Source organism: Sebastes umbrosus, chromosome 4 (genome assembly GCF_015220745.1).
Source record: "Sebastes umbrosus isolate fSebUmb1 chromosome 4, fSebUmb1.pri, whole genome shotgun sequence".
Lineage (NCBI taxonomy): Eukaryota > Metazoa > Chordata > Actinopteri > Perciformes > Sebastidae > Sebastes > Sebastes umbrosus.
In genome coordinates, this window is record NC_051272.1 from 23,601,798 (window position 1) to 23,619,922 (window position 18,125).

Below are 18,125 nucleotides of genomic sequence, written 5' to 3' on the forward strand. Positions count from 1 at the left end.
TATTGAGTGCTTATTCTAATGAATTGCAAGTCAATGGGCCTTTTAATTGTTTTCGGTTTTACGCAGGGTGCAAGATGATGATGTCTCTTACCGTTCAGCAGAGTTTAATGCAGTGAAAGCCATTTTAAAACAGGTCCGATGACCGTTTAACTTCGCACTGACCATGCTTTGTGGTTTAAAAGCAGAAGTTAATTTATGTGATCTTGCTGTTATTTGTGCGGCAAAACAACTTGTGCTCTCAATTCCTGCCAGAACTCCAATCAGAAACATACATTTGTTACGATTAAACGCCCTCTGGAAACACAGTTCCAGTTTTAATCGTTACATCAGTATGGCTTAGGCAAGTCTCATGCCAAGACAAATTTGATTTTGCCAGTGAAATATGTTTTCATTGAGTCATCCTTTCTGTTTATAGTCTTGTACTGAATCTTTTCTGGTGGCAACATTTCTATAGGAGCAATCCTATTCAAAACAGCTCAAAAACTTTGGCAAAAACAGCAACATGGGAGCTTACAGTATACTTGGAACGTGATTTATGGTTATTTATGGCGTGCCATTCAAATCACAGTAACAGTAAACAATTATATGCCAAATACTGCGTGTCTGAAGCCCAGCTCAATAGCCTCTTTAGATCCCTCAACAGAGAACAGCTTGTTTTTCCTCATCTCTCTCCGTCTCTCTCTCTCTCTCCAGACCTCTAATCCTGCTCCATTGTCTCTCCGTGCTGTTTTATGGAGGGTGAGGATGTGTATAGAAGGGGAAAGCAGACATCATAATTAGAAACTCACCATTAAACACCAGTGTTAAAATTCACATTTGTTTACCCTTCCAGCTGAACCCTTTCCTGTATTTAAATAATATACACATCTTTGTTTGGCCTTGTGGCTGTCACTCACTTTTTTTTTTAATAAATGTATGCATGACCAATAGCATGTCCTTCTTTTAACACCATTCAAACGCTCACCGGGAAAATAGGATTACATTTAGTGATATCATATTTCTTTCGCTCACTTTGCCTAATCCCCTCAGGAAACGACAGGAGTTTCATTTCATCTCCTCCTCGGGCCATTATTGATTAAACTGATTAGGAAAGCTGGCTCCGTAATTGGCTGAAAACCAAACACATTTAAAGTTGTGGTGGAGAGGAGGACATTGAACAAACTGTTCAATCCATTATGGATAATCCTGACCATCCTCTCCACCACCTACTGGACAGACAGTGAAACTCTTTCTCTAACAGACTGAGCTTCACTGTCACAAGGACCGATAGGAAATATGTCCTGTCCAAGGTTATAACTCTTCACAACACTTCACCTCTGTCTAACAGAGAACTCTCAGCTTTATAGTGTCTGTCCAAAACCATACTTCACTCTGTTTGGCTCCTTCAATAACCTTGCACATGGTGCATTTGCACATTGTTATACTCTCACTCCACCTCGTTTCATTTCATTTTTAAAAAACTGCAACAATATGAACTCTTTTGCTAATGTATGTTATCACATACAGTTGTAGTAGTTTGGTAAATTTATTGTATATTATTTATATGGTTTATTCTATAAATATTCTATATATATGTATATGTATATATACATATATATATATAGTTCTTTGAGTTCAGGCTGGTGCACGCCATGGGTAGAGTACCAGCAGGGAGGCAGGGAGGCATCTGATTGATTCTTTCCAAGCGGACCGCGAGGCAGTGACTGTTAGACGTTTTTACAGGATTACAGCAGCTACAGATGACGGCTCTTTTCCGGTCCTTTTTCAGAGCTCATAAGTAATGGATCGCTGTCGGGGTGTAAAGACCATTTCAACCAATATAATAAATAGTGTATACTGGATAACATCGTCACCCCTGCTTTTAATGTGTATTTTCTGTTCCTGTAATGCCTGGATAATCTGCTGCTGTAACATAATAATTTCCCAATTTGGGATCAATAAAGTCCATCCATTCATCCATTCATCCATCTATCCATCTATTCCTTATTGTTATTACAATTGTTGCACTGATGGTTATATTTGAATCAGAGCAATTGACCGCTGATGTACATGTCCTGTTACTGAACAACACTACTAATTTATTGTTTGATGTAATTTGCTTCTTTTTTTTTTTTTATATGACATTTCTTATGTTGTTATTAACTTTTGCAGTTGTTTGTGCTTTTATGTGAAACTTTTTATGCTGCCATCTTGGCCAGGACTCCCTCGAAAAAAGGGATATTACATCTCAATGGGAATATACTGTTAAAATAAAGGTAAAATAAAAATAAATAAATAAATAATAGATACAATAATAAAAAATAAAATAAATCCGGTTATGAAAGACAAAAAAGCACTGTATGAATTAAAACACAACATCAAGACCACCATGTAATCATATTACTCACAAGCCTGTTTTGGAACATTAGTGCAAAATATTTACAAATAACCTGCAATTATTTTTCTGTTTATTCCAATTTATTTGTAATCTGTTTATCCCTATTTATTTACATTAATTATTTATTTTCCTATTTTCAGTTTCCACTTTTATGTTATGTTATTATCGCTGTATTTAATTTATTCAGTAAAGAAAAAGAAAACAATTGTGTGGGGAGGTGGGGGGGGGCTGTAGCTATTGGACGTCCCGCCCACAAACCTGCCCAAGCCAATTACAGCCGCAGCCTGCTAGCGAGCCACCTAGCTCCTACGTTAGCACCACGGTAGCTATTTGACTAGAAAGACACAATTAACCATAATATCTCTCGGATCTATATCTATGATCAAATTGACACGTTCTATTTCACAGACTCGTGGCGGTTATGGAAAGTTAAAGTTACATCTCCTCTCTCGTACAATTCCCAAGTGACTGCTTCACTCTGCAGCTGTCAATCACAACTGTCAATCACGACGTCTCATTCCCTTTTTATAGCATCAAATAACTAATTAAAACCTAACTTATCAGAAAAATGAACACTTGAACATTCATCAGCGTGATAAGAACTACCTAAAATGACAATGGACAGTCTACTGGACGAGTACTTTGACGTTTGGCCCATGTCCCATTCGCTAACATGGAGGGGGCGGGATTTATGACCTATACTGCAGCCATCCACCAGGGGGAGATCGAGAACTTTCGGCTCACTATTGGGGAGCTATCATGTCGTCCATCTTTATTTACAGTCTATGGTAAAAAAAAAAAAAAAAGAAAAAAAGAAAGAAAACCTTAAAGGGACTGTTTGTAACTTCTTACACGTATAAATCATCAGGGTCGGTGACCCATGTGCGCTTGCATATGCGCACTCGCATGTGGCTACGCTGTTCAGACTCAGACTCCAACACAAACTACACGTAAGCACCAAAACCACAAAGTCATATCTAGTGAAGCCCGTCTGTTAAACAGTGTTGGCCGCGGTCGGAGGACGCGGGGGAGAAACGTTATCGTCTCTGACCGGGTGCCGGTGTCTTCCCTGTTCACTCCGACCACTGTTGGGAGGCTGAAGCAGGAAAAGCCAACACTAGGATCAGTAATGATTCGTGGAGAGACCTTCGTCTGGTCAGCTAACATTACTGCCAAGCAGCTGAAATATGGAGTGATATTGTGGTTGTGTCGCCTCACTGTTTTGAGCGATACTCGTTCATGTCTATTTAGAGCGAGCAAGCGCGAGCCCGACGCTGACTTTCGTTGACTTAACGGCCACAGGTGTCGCTGTTAACAAGCATTTCTGAATCTTACAAACAGCCCCTTTAACTGCACACTGAATGGAATATTATTGATTGGGTGAGTTATGAGGAGTTTTTTGGAAATGTCTGCAGTGTGATCAAACAACTTGACAAGATTTTTTAAAAGTTTTTGTCTTTCTTGATTTTGATGGAAAATAGCGGCTCAGACATGACTCCAATGTAGCTAACATCAGCTTAATTAAAACGTGAGTGTGAGACACAAACTGTCCCCATGTGGTTTCTGGTGAATTTTGTATATTTCTATTTTTAACATATGGTGACATGAAGAAAACTGCACTGCTTACAGTTGTTTGACAAAGTTACTATTATTAGTGTCAATTATTATCTCAAAACTTTTTTAACCCTCCTATTATCTTTGGGGTCAATTTGACCCCATTCAATGTTTAACGTCTAATAAATGATTGACATCATAATTTTTTTTGCTTCATATTTAATGACTTTTCCTAATTTAATGGGGACAACTGGGTAAACATAAAATTAAAATGATGATATGTTTTCAATGTCCTGTACACATGCTGTACGCATCGGTGTTCTTTGGGGTCAATTTGACCCCAGACTGTTCTAGCTATATTAAAACATATAAGAAATATCAACATTTTACACACATTTGTTTAGGATGATATTGAGGTCACTATAACATGCAACTTTATAATCTTCAAAAAGCTTTAGGGCACTAACCTAACATAACCATAACTGTAGTAGTGCGAGAACCACTGATAGTTCACAGGACACGGGGGATGGGAAACATCATTCTCGCGAGAACTTTGATATTTCCCCACGCTTTGGGGGCAGCAAAATATGGTTCCCGTGAAGATATTGATTTTATTTAAAGGGCTATTTAGGTAGTCAACAAACAAACATAAAGTACCTGACACATAAACTTGGGTAACAATTTTAATTATAATCATTTTCTGGAGGTTTAAATTGCTGGGGTCAAATTGACCCCAAGGATAAAAGATGTTAGTAAATTTGAAGGTAACAGGAGGGTTAATAATATTTTCTATCTTGTGCGCATAAGTTATTTAACACTATATTGTGGTAACACGTTCTTAATTAACCAGCGCGCGCAACATATTCAAACGAATGTCACCTCACGGGGCTCCGTAGTGCACGCTCATGCTCTGTATCGACTTTATACAGTCAATGCTCATGAAAATAGCTACTTGTTTCTAGTAGCGTTACCTGCCTCCCATGAGGAGTCTCACTCTCTCTAATGCTTGTCAGACGGGTTTTCTCTCTCCAGCCTCTGTGTGTCTCTGTAGTTCTCATACACACACACACAGGAGACTACAAGCAGGAAGTGGTGAAAAAAAAAAAAGGCAGACAGCAGGCTCATGAAAATAAGGAAGTAAACGCTGTCGGATCGAAAGCTGTGGAGCCCCTTGTTTATTTCTGCTGTAAAGTGAAAGTAGCTCAGTCCGACAGCTCAGTAATAGAATCCAAAGCACAGCAGCTGTGCAAAGGTATTTAGTCGTCAAGCTAATTCCTCCACTGACTTCACTATTGTCTCAAAACAAGCCCTAGACAGAAAACAGAGAGGGGGGAGGAAGGGTAAGTACACTGCAGTGAGCTGTTAGGGGGAGAAAATGCCTGTGTGTGTGTGTGAGGAAGCACTGTATGACTGTGTGAGACAGAGAGAAATAGCAGTGGTGAAAGAGGGGGTGTTTTTTTTTTTTCTCTGCATTACAGCACTTTTTTTTTCTTCTACTGGTTGTTTGTGTCAGCACAGTGAGGAGAGAGTACACAAACATAGCTCAGGAGAGGAAGGCTCTGAGGGGGGAAAGAGAAAGTTTGTGTTCTGTGTACAAGTCCTGCAACCATCTCTCTCTTCACTCTTTCAGATTCACTCCCTCACAGAGTGAGGTGAAAAGAAAGGTTGAGAGGGCATAAAGAGAACAAAACATGTAAAGGTCAGGGCCGGATGACATGCATGCAGAGAGGGGAGGTGAGATATATAAGTGGAGAGCGTGGCTGTTTTGGTCGTGCCGAGGGTACGGTCGTGCTCAGCACTTTCGGTTTGTGAGTCAGTAAACAAAAGTGAGCGTGTTTGCACACGAAGGCGGTTCTGTGACTGCAGATGGGGTCTTCGTGTTTAGTGTCCTTGCAAAAACAAATTTTGTGTAGCTTGTGTGATAGTGTTGCCGTGGGTTTTGCCTCCATCATCTGTTGTGGGAATATTATATCAGAGGGGATTAGTCCTGAGGATCTTGGACTTTCCCCTGTGCAAATGTGAGAGCTGTTCACAGAAGGTCACGGCTATTAATAACCTGTCCTCTACACACTGTGTGTCTCCTATAATACTTATTCCTCTTATCCCCCCTAGAATTATTATCAGCCACCATGGACCACAAAGGGGAACCCCAGGAAGGAGCTATGGGGCTGAAACACGAGGAGTTGCCGCAGATGGACGGGTCATGTGATGCGTGCGAGCCTGACGAGGCCCACCCGGCTACACAAGTGTGCAGAACCTGCAGCTTTGCCTTCTGCCTTGTCCACGCTGGCAGACACGCCAGCAGCACACATCATCCCATAACGCCTTACAACCACGAGGAGACACAAGCTAATGGACATGGCGCCGACAGAGACTGCAGAGTCGGAGATGGAGCTGAGGATGAGGCTGGGATGGACTTGAATCAGGAGATGGCGCTACTCGGAGTTGCAGGGGCTAATGGCAATGAGTGTGGTGATGCTGGGGAAGGAGCCCAGAATGGCCTGCAGCTGGAGGCAGAGCTAGGTGATGGAGCTGAGGGTGCAGAAGCAGGGCAGGAGGCTGGGAAGAGGGACACGGTGACGGTGGAGAGACTGCGCTGCAAGGAACATGGACAGGAAGGCTCCCTGTACTGTAAACCAGATGAGAAGATCATCTGTGTGGTGTGTGCCGTGCAGGGTGAGCACCGTGATCATGAGATCATCACCTTACATGAAGCCTACGTGTGGCAGAAGGTGAGTCACGCACTCAGAACATGATGGGTTTATATACACCGATCAGCCATAACATTAAAACCAACAGACTGGTGAAGTGAATAACATTGAGTACCTCGTTACAATGGCACCTGGCAGTGGGTGGGATATATTAGACAGCAAGTAAACATTTTGAACTTTATGTTGGAAGCTGAAAAAATGGGCAAGCGTAAGGATGTGAGCGACTTTGACAATGGTCAAATTGTGATGGCTAGATGACTGGTTCAGAGCATCTCCAAAACTGCAGCTCTTGTGGGATGTTCCCGGTCAGCAGTGGTCAGGACCTACCAAAAGTGGTCCAAGGAAGGAAAACCGGTGAACCGGTGACAGGGTCAGACCCGAGGCTCATTGATACACGTGGGGAGCGAAGGCTGGCCCGTGTTGTCTGATCGAATAGAAGAGCTGCTGTAGCTCAAATTGCTGAAAAAGTTCATGCTGGTTCTGATGGAAAGGTGTCAGAACACACAGTGCATCGCAGTTTGTTGCATATGAGGACCGGTCAGGGTGCCTATGCTGTCCTAATGTAATGGCTGATTGGTGCATAGTAGAACAGCACTGTATGCTCTCTCCTGTTCTTAATCTCAACATCTACAGCTCTGTAATGTATAACATAATGTATTCAGAGTGTCATCTATCTGGTTTGCATTTCAAATTCAGTATTAAGTGGTATGTCAATAGCTGTAGGCCCTGTAGTCTTTAAGTCAACTCACCAGGGCTCTGCAAGAGCTCTGTGTAATATTTCAAAATAACAATTTCTCATGATCACCCACATGACCTCATTCATAAATTGATTAAATTCCGCAGCTACATAAATAATTCCTATGAAAACTGTGAAATGGAAATGAAACATTATGAATATATCCCAGTGTCCATCCATTTGTCCTTCCACCATTTCCCAGATGGCTTTTTGCTTCGGGCGCATTTAATAGGTCCAGGGAGTCGCCACTCGTTCAGTGCAGCATTGCAGTTGGTCCAGTGAGCCTGGCTAACGCTGTTCAGGATTTTGAGAATAAATTCATCATCACTATGGGCTCAGTTCTGCAGAGCATAGTGTTTGTGATGATTATAGAAACATGTAGAGTCCGATGTTATCAGCAGCACACTGAACACAGTCGGACTGTGTTATTGCACAGAGGACCAATCAACAGCGGTGTGATAGTATCAGAAACCAGGACTTAGTTTTGGATTACTATTTTGAACAGTCAAGGGTTTTGTTTGTGAACACTGAAATAAACTGTATCACAAAGCCGGTGCATTTAGCTACTGTAGTAATGACCCACATGGTGTGCTGACTTGTAATTTACAGTGTCCTCTACCCTGTGGCTGCACATCTGAAAAATGAAAATAGAGCAGCACACTTCACTGGCTTACTCTTACATCATGGCCACATATGGATTGATGAGAGACAAAGGGGGTCACACACACGCACACAGCCTAAGGCCACATTATTTACTCTACGCAGCTTTTATCCTGTTTACAGTGTCAGTGTATTCATGTGAAAGAACCCTTTATCTCCGGGGAGTAGTGATATGAGTTTCAGTTGCTGTGCATTACATTGAGCATGGAGCATGTCAAACTTGATTTTATATGCCAAATTATAGCCTGTGATTGACTGGTGAGCTGTCAAGCATGTACCATGCCTTTTCTTGTGTGAAAACATCTTCTAAAAGCATTGTCACATTATCAATACTGAGATGTTCAAAAGTATTGTAATATATTTTTTTATCAATGTACCCAGTTCTTCTTTCTATAATGGTATGAGTAAATTATAAGTTAATTTGATGCTCTTCTAAATGATTAACGGTGGAATAATGAACTAATAACAGAGAATCTATGTGTACTTTGTGTCCCTGTATACCTTGTTGTGTTTACTGTGTGTTTGTCTGCCCCCCCTCCAGAGCAGGCAAGGTTATGACCTGCTGGGCTGTACACAACAGATGTCTGAGAAGATCAAGACCAAGTGGACCAACCCTGAGGTGAGTGCTGCAAACTCCTGCACACAGAACACTGAGTGAAATCTTAACGGGAGTTATACAGTAAAGGACATCTTTAGAAAACCTCTCCCAAAAGAACTTTTCTCATTTAGAAATGAGCTCTTATCGAATGAAATGAGAATTTCTCTGCTGCAATACAACTCGGACTTGACGTCCTTGCAAGGAACGACAGCAGTCTCATGCCCTTGACATTAAAGGTGCTCTATACGATATCCAGAGCATTAATATAGCATCAAACAACTATTTGTTATATAAAGATATAGAGGAGTAATATCAACCTGAGCAGAGAATGAAGTCACTCTCCCTCTGTGCTTTGTTTACATAGCCGGGCCGGCCGCGCGTACCTTTTAGTGCATGTGAGCGTGCCCTTCTGGCTAGCTCACGGCTGCTGCTCTGCACTGCTCTCATATGGTGGTTACAGCTGTTAATGCACTGTTAGCTGCGAGCCACCAGCTCAGACGTCACCATGTTGAGAGCCGTGCGGAGGCAATAGAAATGCTCCCAATCTCACATTTAGCACCTTTAACATGTGTCCTGGGTGATCCGATCACAAGTGGACAGCTCTAAGTACAGGTGCAATTGCACCCAAGATGCATTGAGGACACACTGAGATCCGATCACATTTGGAGGTGGTCTTGGCCGCAAATGGACACATTCTTTTAGCAGTGTGTACTCAAATGTGTCCCGGGCCACATTGAATGACCGCCTTCTCAACCGACGTGTGTGTGTGTCCATGTGTCTGTCAGCCTGACAAATTAACACTGCAGACCCTGCAGGTCCATTTTTATATTTAAATACAATTCTATATTTCAGTTTCTGCAGTCCATGACTTTCCTAACTACCAAGTCCAATTTGGATCGGTGACAATCTGATTTGAGGACCATGAATATGTTATTATTATTTTTGTCCCATCTCAAAAAAGCTAAATGTGTATTTGTATCAAATAGGTTGTGTCTATAGCATCTTATTAGTTTTATAGGTTTCTAGTAAGGTTAAAAAAGAAACCTCGGTTGAACCTGGTATCAAGATATGGGGGAGCCATAACAGAGCAAAAAAAACGAGCCATTACTCATTTCTAATTCAGTGGGTACAGCAGTAAACACTGCAGCGGTACAGAGACTGCAGCAGTAGAGACACGGCAGTCTAGAACGAGATAAAGAGGGATTAGAAAGAGATTATGTCATAAAGGCATTGGGTAGTAAACATGAGAGCCAATTAGTTCAATCCATATATTTATCATGCCGCCCCACTGACACATCGCAGACCTGGCCTATTGGGTTTCTGCAGATATAATTCTGCTTGAAGCGTAGGAGTGATGGCACCATTGTGTGATTACTGAGTCATGTCATTGTCAGGCTTCAGCTGATGTCACTTCTTTGACTCAGCACTTCTTTGCCAAGTCAGAGGTTGTATTTTCAAAGTGACTCTATTTAGTCATAGTCGTGTATAAAATGGAGAGGAATACAAAATACCCTCTAGCTGTTTTTAAACTCTTGTTGAACTTGTTAAGTTGACAAAAACATCCTTGTATTCAATCTAGGATGTAGAGGGTGGATTATACCCTGCATTAAATTATAAGGGGTCTCTAATATATTTAACGCCTCCGCATAAATATATGAGGTGGACAAACAATTAAAGACACCTTTCAATACCATGTAGCCCAATACTAATACTCATTACACCCTCAGAAATGACCATAGTGATGAATCAACACTAACATTCACAAAGTTAATATTTATTACAGGTCTGTTGTATTTGACTGCATTGCAGTGCACAGATATTTCACTTAATCTGTTCACTTGTGAAATCTTTTCACACGCACACCCCTCTGTACTCATACCATAGACCGTATAAAATGTGTACGTAGTATCCGTGACGTCACCCATAGGTTTCTGAGGAGCTGTTGTGAAGCTCAAAGTGGGCAGCTCTGGCCGTCGCCATAATGGTAGTGGCGACACAGTCTAACTCCTGGCTATGAGGATTGACTCACTTTTGGAGCCAGCCTCAAGTGGCCATTTGAGGAACTGCAGTTTTTGGCACTTCCATGTTGGCTTCATTTCTCAGCACCGGAGGATGCCACTGTGACTCATGCCAGCAAGGATGACCTGTAGTTTTATACTGATGGCGCCTGTGCATAACCCGACCCTGAGAGAAGACGTCATTCACTTTAAAAAATACTTGGCAGGTGATTGGATGAACCATCTGTCAATCAAACTAACAAAAGCAAAACTAACTGAAGGCCAAAAACATCGCCTTCAGTGCCGTTCTTTGCTCTTCTTTCAATGAAGAAATACTCCCCGGTTCTGATATAACTGATGCTATTACAGTATCTACGCTAACCTCTTTAGGAGCCGCCATTGTTTAGAACCAACAGACGCCTCTCCATGTCGTCTCACTGGGTCTCAGTTCTCGTACACCTAAACCACGCCCGTAGCCACAGTAACTCCTTGCAGGACGCTGATTGGTCTGTTGTCTGGCGAGCTGGACACAAAAGCATTACTTAAAGTCTGACAAGATGGATTTTCGTGTGACATCTGATACTGCGACTCTTGCGTTATCTTGTGACATTGCGAGAATCCAGCTGCCGTGCAAGGTTAACTTGTGCAGTCTTGTGCAAAAGCACATTCCACGGTAGGTATTGAGGGATGGAAAAGTGACTTTGAGTGAATTTGTTTGTGCCACTCAGACTGTCTCAGTCAGTCATGTGGAACAAAGACATGAATTAAGGGTCACTAGTTGAAATAATGATCATAACCCTATTTCAACATTTTTCCCCAACCTTCACCAGGTTGCTGTCTGAAAAGCACGGTGCCTGGTGCATTTTGCTCACAGTCGCCTTTCTCTTCATCTCAACCAAAACAAAAGCTGCAAACTGAATTTCCATGGCAAGTCAACCTTGAAAACAGTGACTGTATTTCCATCACAGATGCCGTAGTGGGTGCATGTTATGCCACTGAAAATAAAACCTGACCGCAGACAGTTTTGCGTTGTGCAGTGAGATGAGAGATGTAACGGTGAGCGACAGGATCGGGTCTCAGCTATGGTCTCAGCTACTTACCGTCGACAGGGGCGCACCTGCCCTCTCAACCACCCCTGCAACGCCTTATGCTCTGCTTATAATACTGTGTCTGAACCCACCGGAGAGCAGTGGCACACGGGAGCATAGCCCAGTACCTGCAGAGATGTGACCCGAGCACAGTGGCATAATGTAGAAGGTTAATTTGACTGGCCTGCAAGAGGTAACACTTTTACTGGCAGCCGGCACCCCACCCGAGTTCATGTCTATTATCATACTGAAATATCAATGCTGCCCCAAGGACTTCCTGGACATTTAGTCTTGTGCTGCTGCACTGTAGCGGTGCTCGGTGAAAACCACTTACCTGCTCACTCACAGGCCACTGTGTGAGAGACCATTATGTGGATTTGTCAGCGTGTCCTCTCTGCACTCTCAAATGTCAACGTTTCTTATTATGCATGACAGGCAACCATCAGAGTGACTGCTACTGGTGAGGAACGCTGTGTGGATGTGTGTGAGAGAGAGACGGAGACCAGAAAGAAAAGGAGACAGACAGAAGTTGGAGAAGGTTAAGTTGCGTCATATCTATGGCGTCAGATTTATGTCATAAAACAGCAGCTGTTAACTGCAACTCACTAGGGATGCCACGGTGATGACATTTTCCCACCGGTTAATAAAGTCGTGACAACACCGGTGTTACCGATTACACCGGACATTTTAGAAGAAAAGATGACGCTCAATATATGTAGAGAGCTTATTTTGAACTTAAGAGCTTTCGCTGGCGCTTCTGCGCCACTCGCACCTGCTGTAACCGCTCCGTCCTTCGCATAGTTTCATACCAAAAGTTTAAGGTTCCCCTATAGCAGTGGGTTTAAATCTGAAATATTGCCTAGTAGGTGCTTTTGCTTTTCGCTTTGACACCAAATTCTCCACTGTCATCTTGTCTGTCAACTCACTCTCGTCCTATGATAAGTGTGTGAAATCTGCTACTCTGTGCTGAGACTCCGTACGGAGCAGACACTTTCACTTTCAGTTTACAATTGTAGCGTCCATCACCCTACGAAGTATTAATAACTATAATTATATTAGTTGTTTTTTTTATTTGATGAACGCGGGCGCTGATAATAAAAAATGAACTAATTCCAAATTGTCAAAAGTCTAGAATTGGCACTAGCAGAGCTCAACTTGGTGAGCAGAGTTAGCTGTGAGAGTGTGTATGCCCCCCAGCAGACACTCTCTCATGCATGGTGGCTGCTCTGTTAAGTTCTTTTAAATGCAGATGCCATTCTTTGCTTCTCCCTATGTTTTGTTTCTCGCTCACAGCTGAATTGGTATGCGAGGACTTGTATCGTGCGAGTTGCAGCAACTATCTGCACCTGTGAAATAATATAATTTGCGAGTTTTATCGCGCTCGCGACATATGACATGAAATCTGACGCCAAAGGTATCGACGTCCTAAAGGACTTCAGAGAGGAAGAGTTGTCAGCTGCCATCTGTGAGGAGGTGAAGGGTGAATTTAACCCTCAGCTGGTGTTTGCCTATTAAATCTAGCCAGCTTAATTATGTAATTATGTACTTTGCTGCAGGTGTGGGGATTTGAATCTCTCAAAGCCCATCTCCGATCTCCACAGGGGTATAAAATATAATGCAAAAAGACAGTGATGTTGCTCCATACATATTAATGGAGGACCAGAGGCGTAACGTGACACGAAGGGCCCTGGACTGCCGTCTGTCATTCAACCAGTCAGCTTGCATTTCCTATCGTCAAAGAGGTGGAAACGATACGTGAAACATGTTGTGGCTTCATACCAGGACAGCAGGTAGTCGACATAGTTATCTCGCTTCTCATGTTTTATTTACTCACTTTCTGCCGGGCAGGGTGTCGTATAGGACACACGCCGCCCGTGGAGCCGCTCTCCGCCGCTACAGAGAGAGGAGTCGGATATCTGGAAGGCAGCACGGCAACGTCAGCCCAGTCACAAATGTGTATGTGTGTGCAGTAGCTACATCCATTTTCCCTGCCTCATAAAACCTACAAGAGCAGCAGACACATTAAAGCTGTCTTAGGGAGCCGAGGCTGAGGAACAGACGGGAGAGGCATGAAAAGACTTGGCTGCTGCTGTTAGGTTTATTCATCCTACTTTTTCTTGTCCTTCTCTACCTCATCCTTTTCTTCCTCCACCCTTTCCCCCGTACTCTCTCTACCCCCCCCCCCTCCCCCTCTCCCATTGCTCTTTAAGGCTGTCATTCCCTTTCTATCTCCACTCACAGCATTTTAATTGAATTACTCGGTATCATTCCCCAGAAAGTTGCTTGGCTGACATTGCTTCACTGAAAACCAATAAAAAGGTGCTGGATATTGAAACTCTGCTATTATAAAACCAAAGGCCTTCTGTCTCATTTTTCCTCTCCCCCCTTTTAACTTCCTTTACTTCCTGACTTTTCTATTACTTTCTATGACTTTTGGAGAGCTGATGTTATTCAAATGAACTTGTATTGCTGTGTTGTGTTAGGGGTTTAATTGGAGAATCTAATTTCTGGAAGAGATAAAAGAGAGCGTGAGAGAGTAGTGTTCACTTGGAACGGGGCCACTATTGCCAAGGGCAAGGACAGTTCAAATCCATTTACTCCTAATGTTCTATTAATGCTTTTTAAGCCTTTTTTAAAACGCATCACACAAAAACAGACCTCTGAATAAAGCAGCGGGACCGGCTCTGATTGCAAAGAAAGTTAACCGTTTGAACTCTAGTGATCCTAAAAATTCCCCTTAAGGAGCATCAAAGTCTCTCTATGCCAATTTTCAAAAAATACATTCTTTATCTGTAGTTTTTTATCACTTCAGAAGCTGCAGGATGCTTAAATTTAGGGAAATAAGACGGCACTATTTTGTCTCCACCATTGTATCAACCAATAAATTCACAACACATTTGGCGTTTGTTGAAACTTTGGGAATTAAAGAGAAATTAAAATGCATTTGTCCACAAAAACGCATTTGTAATGATGGAACCACTGAAGTGTGTGTGCGGTTGAAGAGGTTAAGATTAAAAGCTGATGCTACTTTGATATTTGTTGTGAGCTGTTTTTAGCTGACTTTTGTTTTCCATTTTAGTGTGTCCTGATGTCTCACTAAAGTAATGCGACACTGTTTTTTTTGTTTTTTTTAACAGTGCTATATTTTCATCCCCGGGGGGCTTTGGTTCTTTTTCTGCAGTTTTTTCATCAGCACTAATGAGTAGCACAACTTTTTTTATAGCCAGTAACAGAGTACACTAGTGTGTGAAGTTAATTCTATTTGAGTGTCTTGCTAAATTGTAATCACATAAAGTGTTACTGGAAAGTATAAGAAGTGTTTTATTTTTAGAAAGCCACAGATGCCAGCTTTCTGTGTCTGAGGAAACATTTTCAGTCAGCCTTGGAATTTCAACTTTCAGCCCACCTCTCACATCTCCCATATATTGTTCATAAAGTAATGAAATCAATATTCACGTTGGCATTTTCTGCTTAAAACGGACATTTTGGTTAACATGCATCAATGCAGATTACATTGCATATTATGAAGTCGGAACTGACAGAGGCCTTTTTAGCATTAGCTTGCAGTACTACCATCATCCCTGAATTTCTCAGATGAACGGTTTTGCAGTGATAATACGAGACATGTTAGAAACATGACTGGAAAAGAATTGGCTTTCCTAATCTGCTTGCCTAACGTCCTACCTTTGCTTGAAAAAGAAATTAACGTTCTTAATCTGCTACCTCAGCCTGTGCTCCCTCTCTCTCTCTCTCTCTCATCCTGTCCTTACTCTAACTCTGCCCTTGCGAGCATCGTGCCGCTGTCTCTCCCGAGGCCTCATTTCATGGCCTCAGTTTGCAGCAATGCAAATGATGATTAGCACGCATGAATGCTCCTCCCTTACTAGCTGGGCAAATTCTCAGAGACACTCCGTCACTGAGTGAAAGGTCCAAGGGCAGAGGGCTGCTGCTCCACAGACACAAAGAGCACTGAGCCAGGATCACGCTTCCCATCTGCCACAGAAGCCACAGGAACCTGATTAGAGGGCAGGGGGTTCTGTGGAGGTCTGGGAGATCAGGAGATGTGATGATGGAATGTGTCAGTTTTGATCACAGATGAGATACTAAAGACGATAAGATTTATGTTGCAATGCTGTCCGCCTCATTCATGCTGTAACTTTGCTCGTGGCTAGCATTGTTGTTTTATGAATTATGCTTACTGCTTTCTTTCCATTCTCTAAAGCCTGTTGCGACATTAGACTGTATTTATATGAAGTGGACGTAGTCACCGTGACCTCACCCATTGGTTTGTGGACTGCCGTTTTGAAGCCACCAGTTTGGCATTTTGGCTGTCGCCATCCTGTATTTTTGCAAGTGACGTGCTGAATAAGACATTTTTAGGCGACCAAAATGTTACAATTAACTTTCATGAACCGAAAACACACTGTGAAAGGGTTAAAGATCTTAGAGGAAAACACAGACGTCACCCAGACTGGACAACGTTGTGGTAGCGACCTGTCAATCACAAGGTAGCCACGCCCTAAAGAATACTTTGCTTTATGGTCTATCTGACTCTAAATGGGACCATCATTTACTAAATGAACATCAGTTGAGGAGGAGTCGCCCCCTGCTGGCTATTAGAAAGAATGCAAGTTTAAGGCACTTCAGCATTGGCTTCACTTTTTTCCGCCTGGTTGTGACCACAAAAGAACAGAATATGCAGATACAGATTGTCTTTTAATTAATACATACGTACTGAATGACTTATTTGTGTAGGTAAAGTGCCAACTGACTCAGTATTGTCAGTTACAACACAATATATAAAGTATGTAACTTTAAGGTTAGAAATCGTGTGTAACATTAGCCATTAGTTATTGGTCGTGAATTCAAGGAAGATTGTATAATTTCAGACTTTGAAAGTTGCGTAGTCTCGCTTTAAGTCAGTTATAGACTAGCCGTTTAAAATAAATAGCTAAAATTGAACTCTTCATCAGTATTCATGATGGTAACTGAATGCTAAAGCTACGCCTGACATGGAATTAACTAATGAAGTAATTACCGCTACTGCTCGCTGTTAATAAATTCATCCTTTAGATATCATTGAACAAATTGACAGCTAAGTGATTATAAATGCCTATCAGATGTTAAAGCTTTTAAAAATGGAAGTAAGGAGTATTTGGAGTAGATTTGCAGGGGAATTGAACTTGAATATTGAATATGCTGATCCATCACGGTGTCAATGACACTTCAATCAGAGCCAACTTAGAGCAAGAAGCCTGAGACATCCAAACATAAGCAACAGCTTTAGTGTTAAACTCTTGTCACACTATACGAAATGAGCTAGTAAATGCCTTGTCATTTCTTAATGTGTTTTTTAAGTGTTCACTGCTTACGTTTAAATTGATGAGTCTTCTAAAAGATTTAATCAGCCTATACTGTCATTTAGCAGGATTTATTATATTTGAGCACTTCCTTCTATTGCTCCGTGTGTTAAAGTATAAGAACTTCCAGAGGCATAGGAAGATAGATTTGGAAAAACAAAGCTTCATTCTCTCCAGTCTTTCACATTCAAGGACGCATTTCACTTGAGTATCTGGACAAGGAATGGAACATGTTGCTCGTCCAATGCGGTTGTAGTCTATTGCTCCTAATTCATCAGACATATAGTCAGAGTATTGATTTTGGTGAAGCAAAAACAGAAAACGAATCTCGCTTTCCAATTGTGATGTTAACACAGTCTCTGTGCCTGATTCAGAATGAACGATGCGCACGTTTTTTCTCTGCTCATACAAAGAAAGTAAATTAAAAATGTTACCTCTTGCGCTTGGTTTAATGGCCAATTTGGAGAATCTGATTGCTTGTGCAGAAATGGCATATACATGATAAAACTTTGGGCCCCTAGGGGCCGCGGTTCTGCCAACCTCAGTAAAGACTGATGATTCCTTGCTTCACTGGAGAGAGGGAGGCTGAGGGGAAACAAGATAAAATAGATGAAAAGGAAGAGAGTGAAGTTCTGCTCAAGGGAAGAGGAGAGACGGAGCAGCTGATGTTCATAGATTGGAGCAATTATATCATATTCGGGAGCAGAGATCACGACAAGGGGCTTTGGGGTGTTTTGCCTCATGACAGCATCTGTGTTGGAGGTGGAGACATCTCAGCAGGAAGGATTGTAGGGAGGCGTCTGTTTATTGAGGTGTTTTAACGTAATGAGTCAGAGCTAAAGAGAGCTTCATCGGGGGAACAGGGAAATGGATTAAAAAGGGTATCTCAGTGAGCAGTTCGGTTGGCCTGAAAGCCAAACAGATGGTTTGCTGTGGTAGAAGGATCCTCTGAGGTCTCTATCTACAGATGGGATGCATGGAGTTTACCTCCAGGGGATCTGCTTCGTGCTATCAATTAGCTACTGCATGACAGAAACCAGTGGG

At 42.1% G+C, this 18,125-nt stretch overlaps 1 protein-coding gene and 1 long non-coding RNA gene across 4 annotated transcripts in view; one reads left to right on the forward strand and one right to left on the reverse strand.

The window, feature by feature from the left end:
* Window positions 1–18,125, reverse strand: part of LOC119486577 — a 341,860-nt gene that overhangs the window by 208,704 nt on the left and 115,031 nt on the right. The window lies entirely within an intron of this gene.
* Window positions 5,016–18,125, forward strand: part of trim44 (tripartite motif containing 44) — a 67,271-nt gene continuing 54,161 nt past the window's right edge. The window contains exons 1-4 of one of the 3 annotated variants that reach the window (XM_037766759.1): window positions 5,016–5,271; window positions 5,562–5,662; window positions 6,042–6,663; window positions 8,580–8,657. In XM_037766759.1, coding sequence (XP_037622687.1) covers window positions 6,061–6,663; window positions 8,580–8,657 — 681 coding nt within the window. In that variant the 5' untranslated portion in view covers window positions 5,016–5,271; window positions 5,562–5,662; window positions 6,042–6,060. The remainder of the gene's footprint in view (window positions 5,272–5,561; window positions 5,663–6,041; window positions 6,664–8,579; window positions 8,658–18,125) is intronic. The other 2 variants (XR_005206556.1, XM_037766758.1) reach the window with 2 other exon arrangements.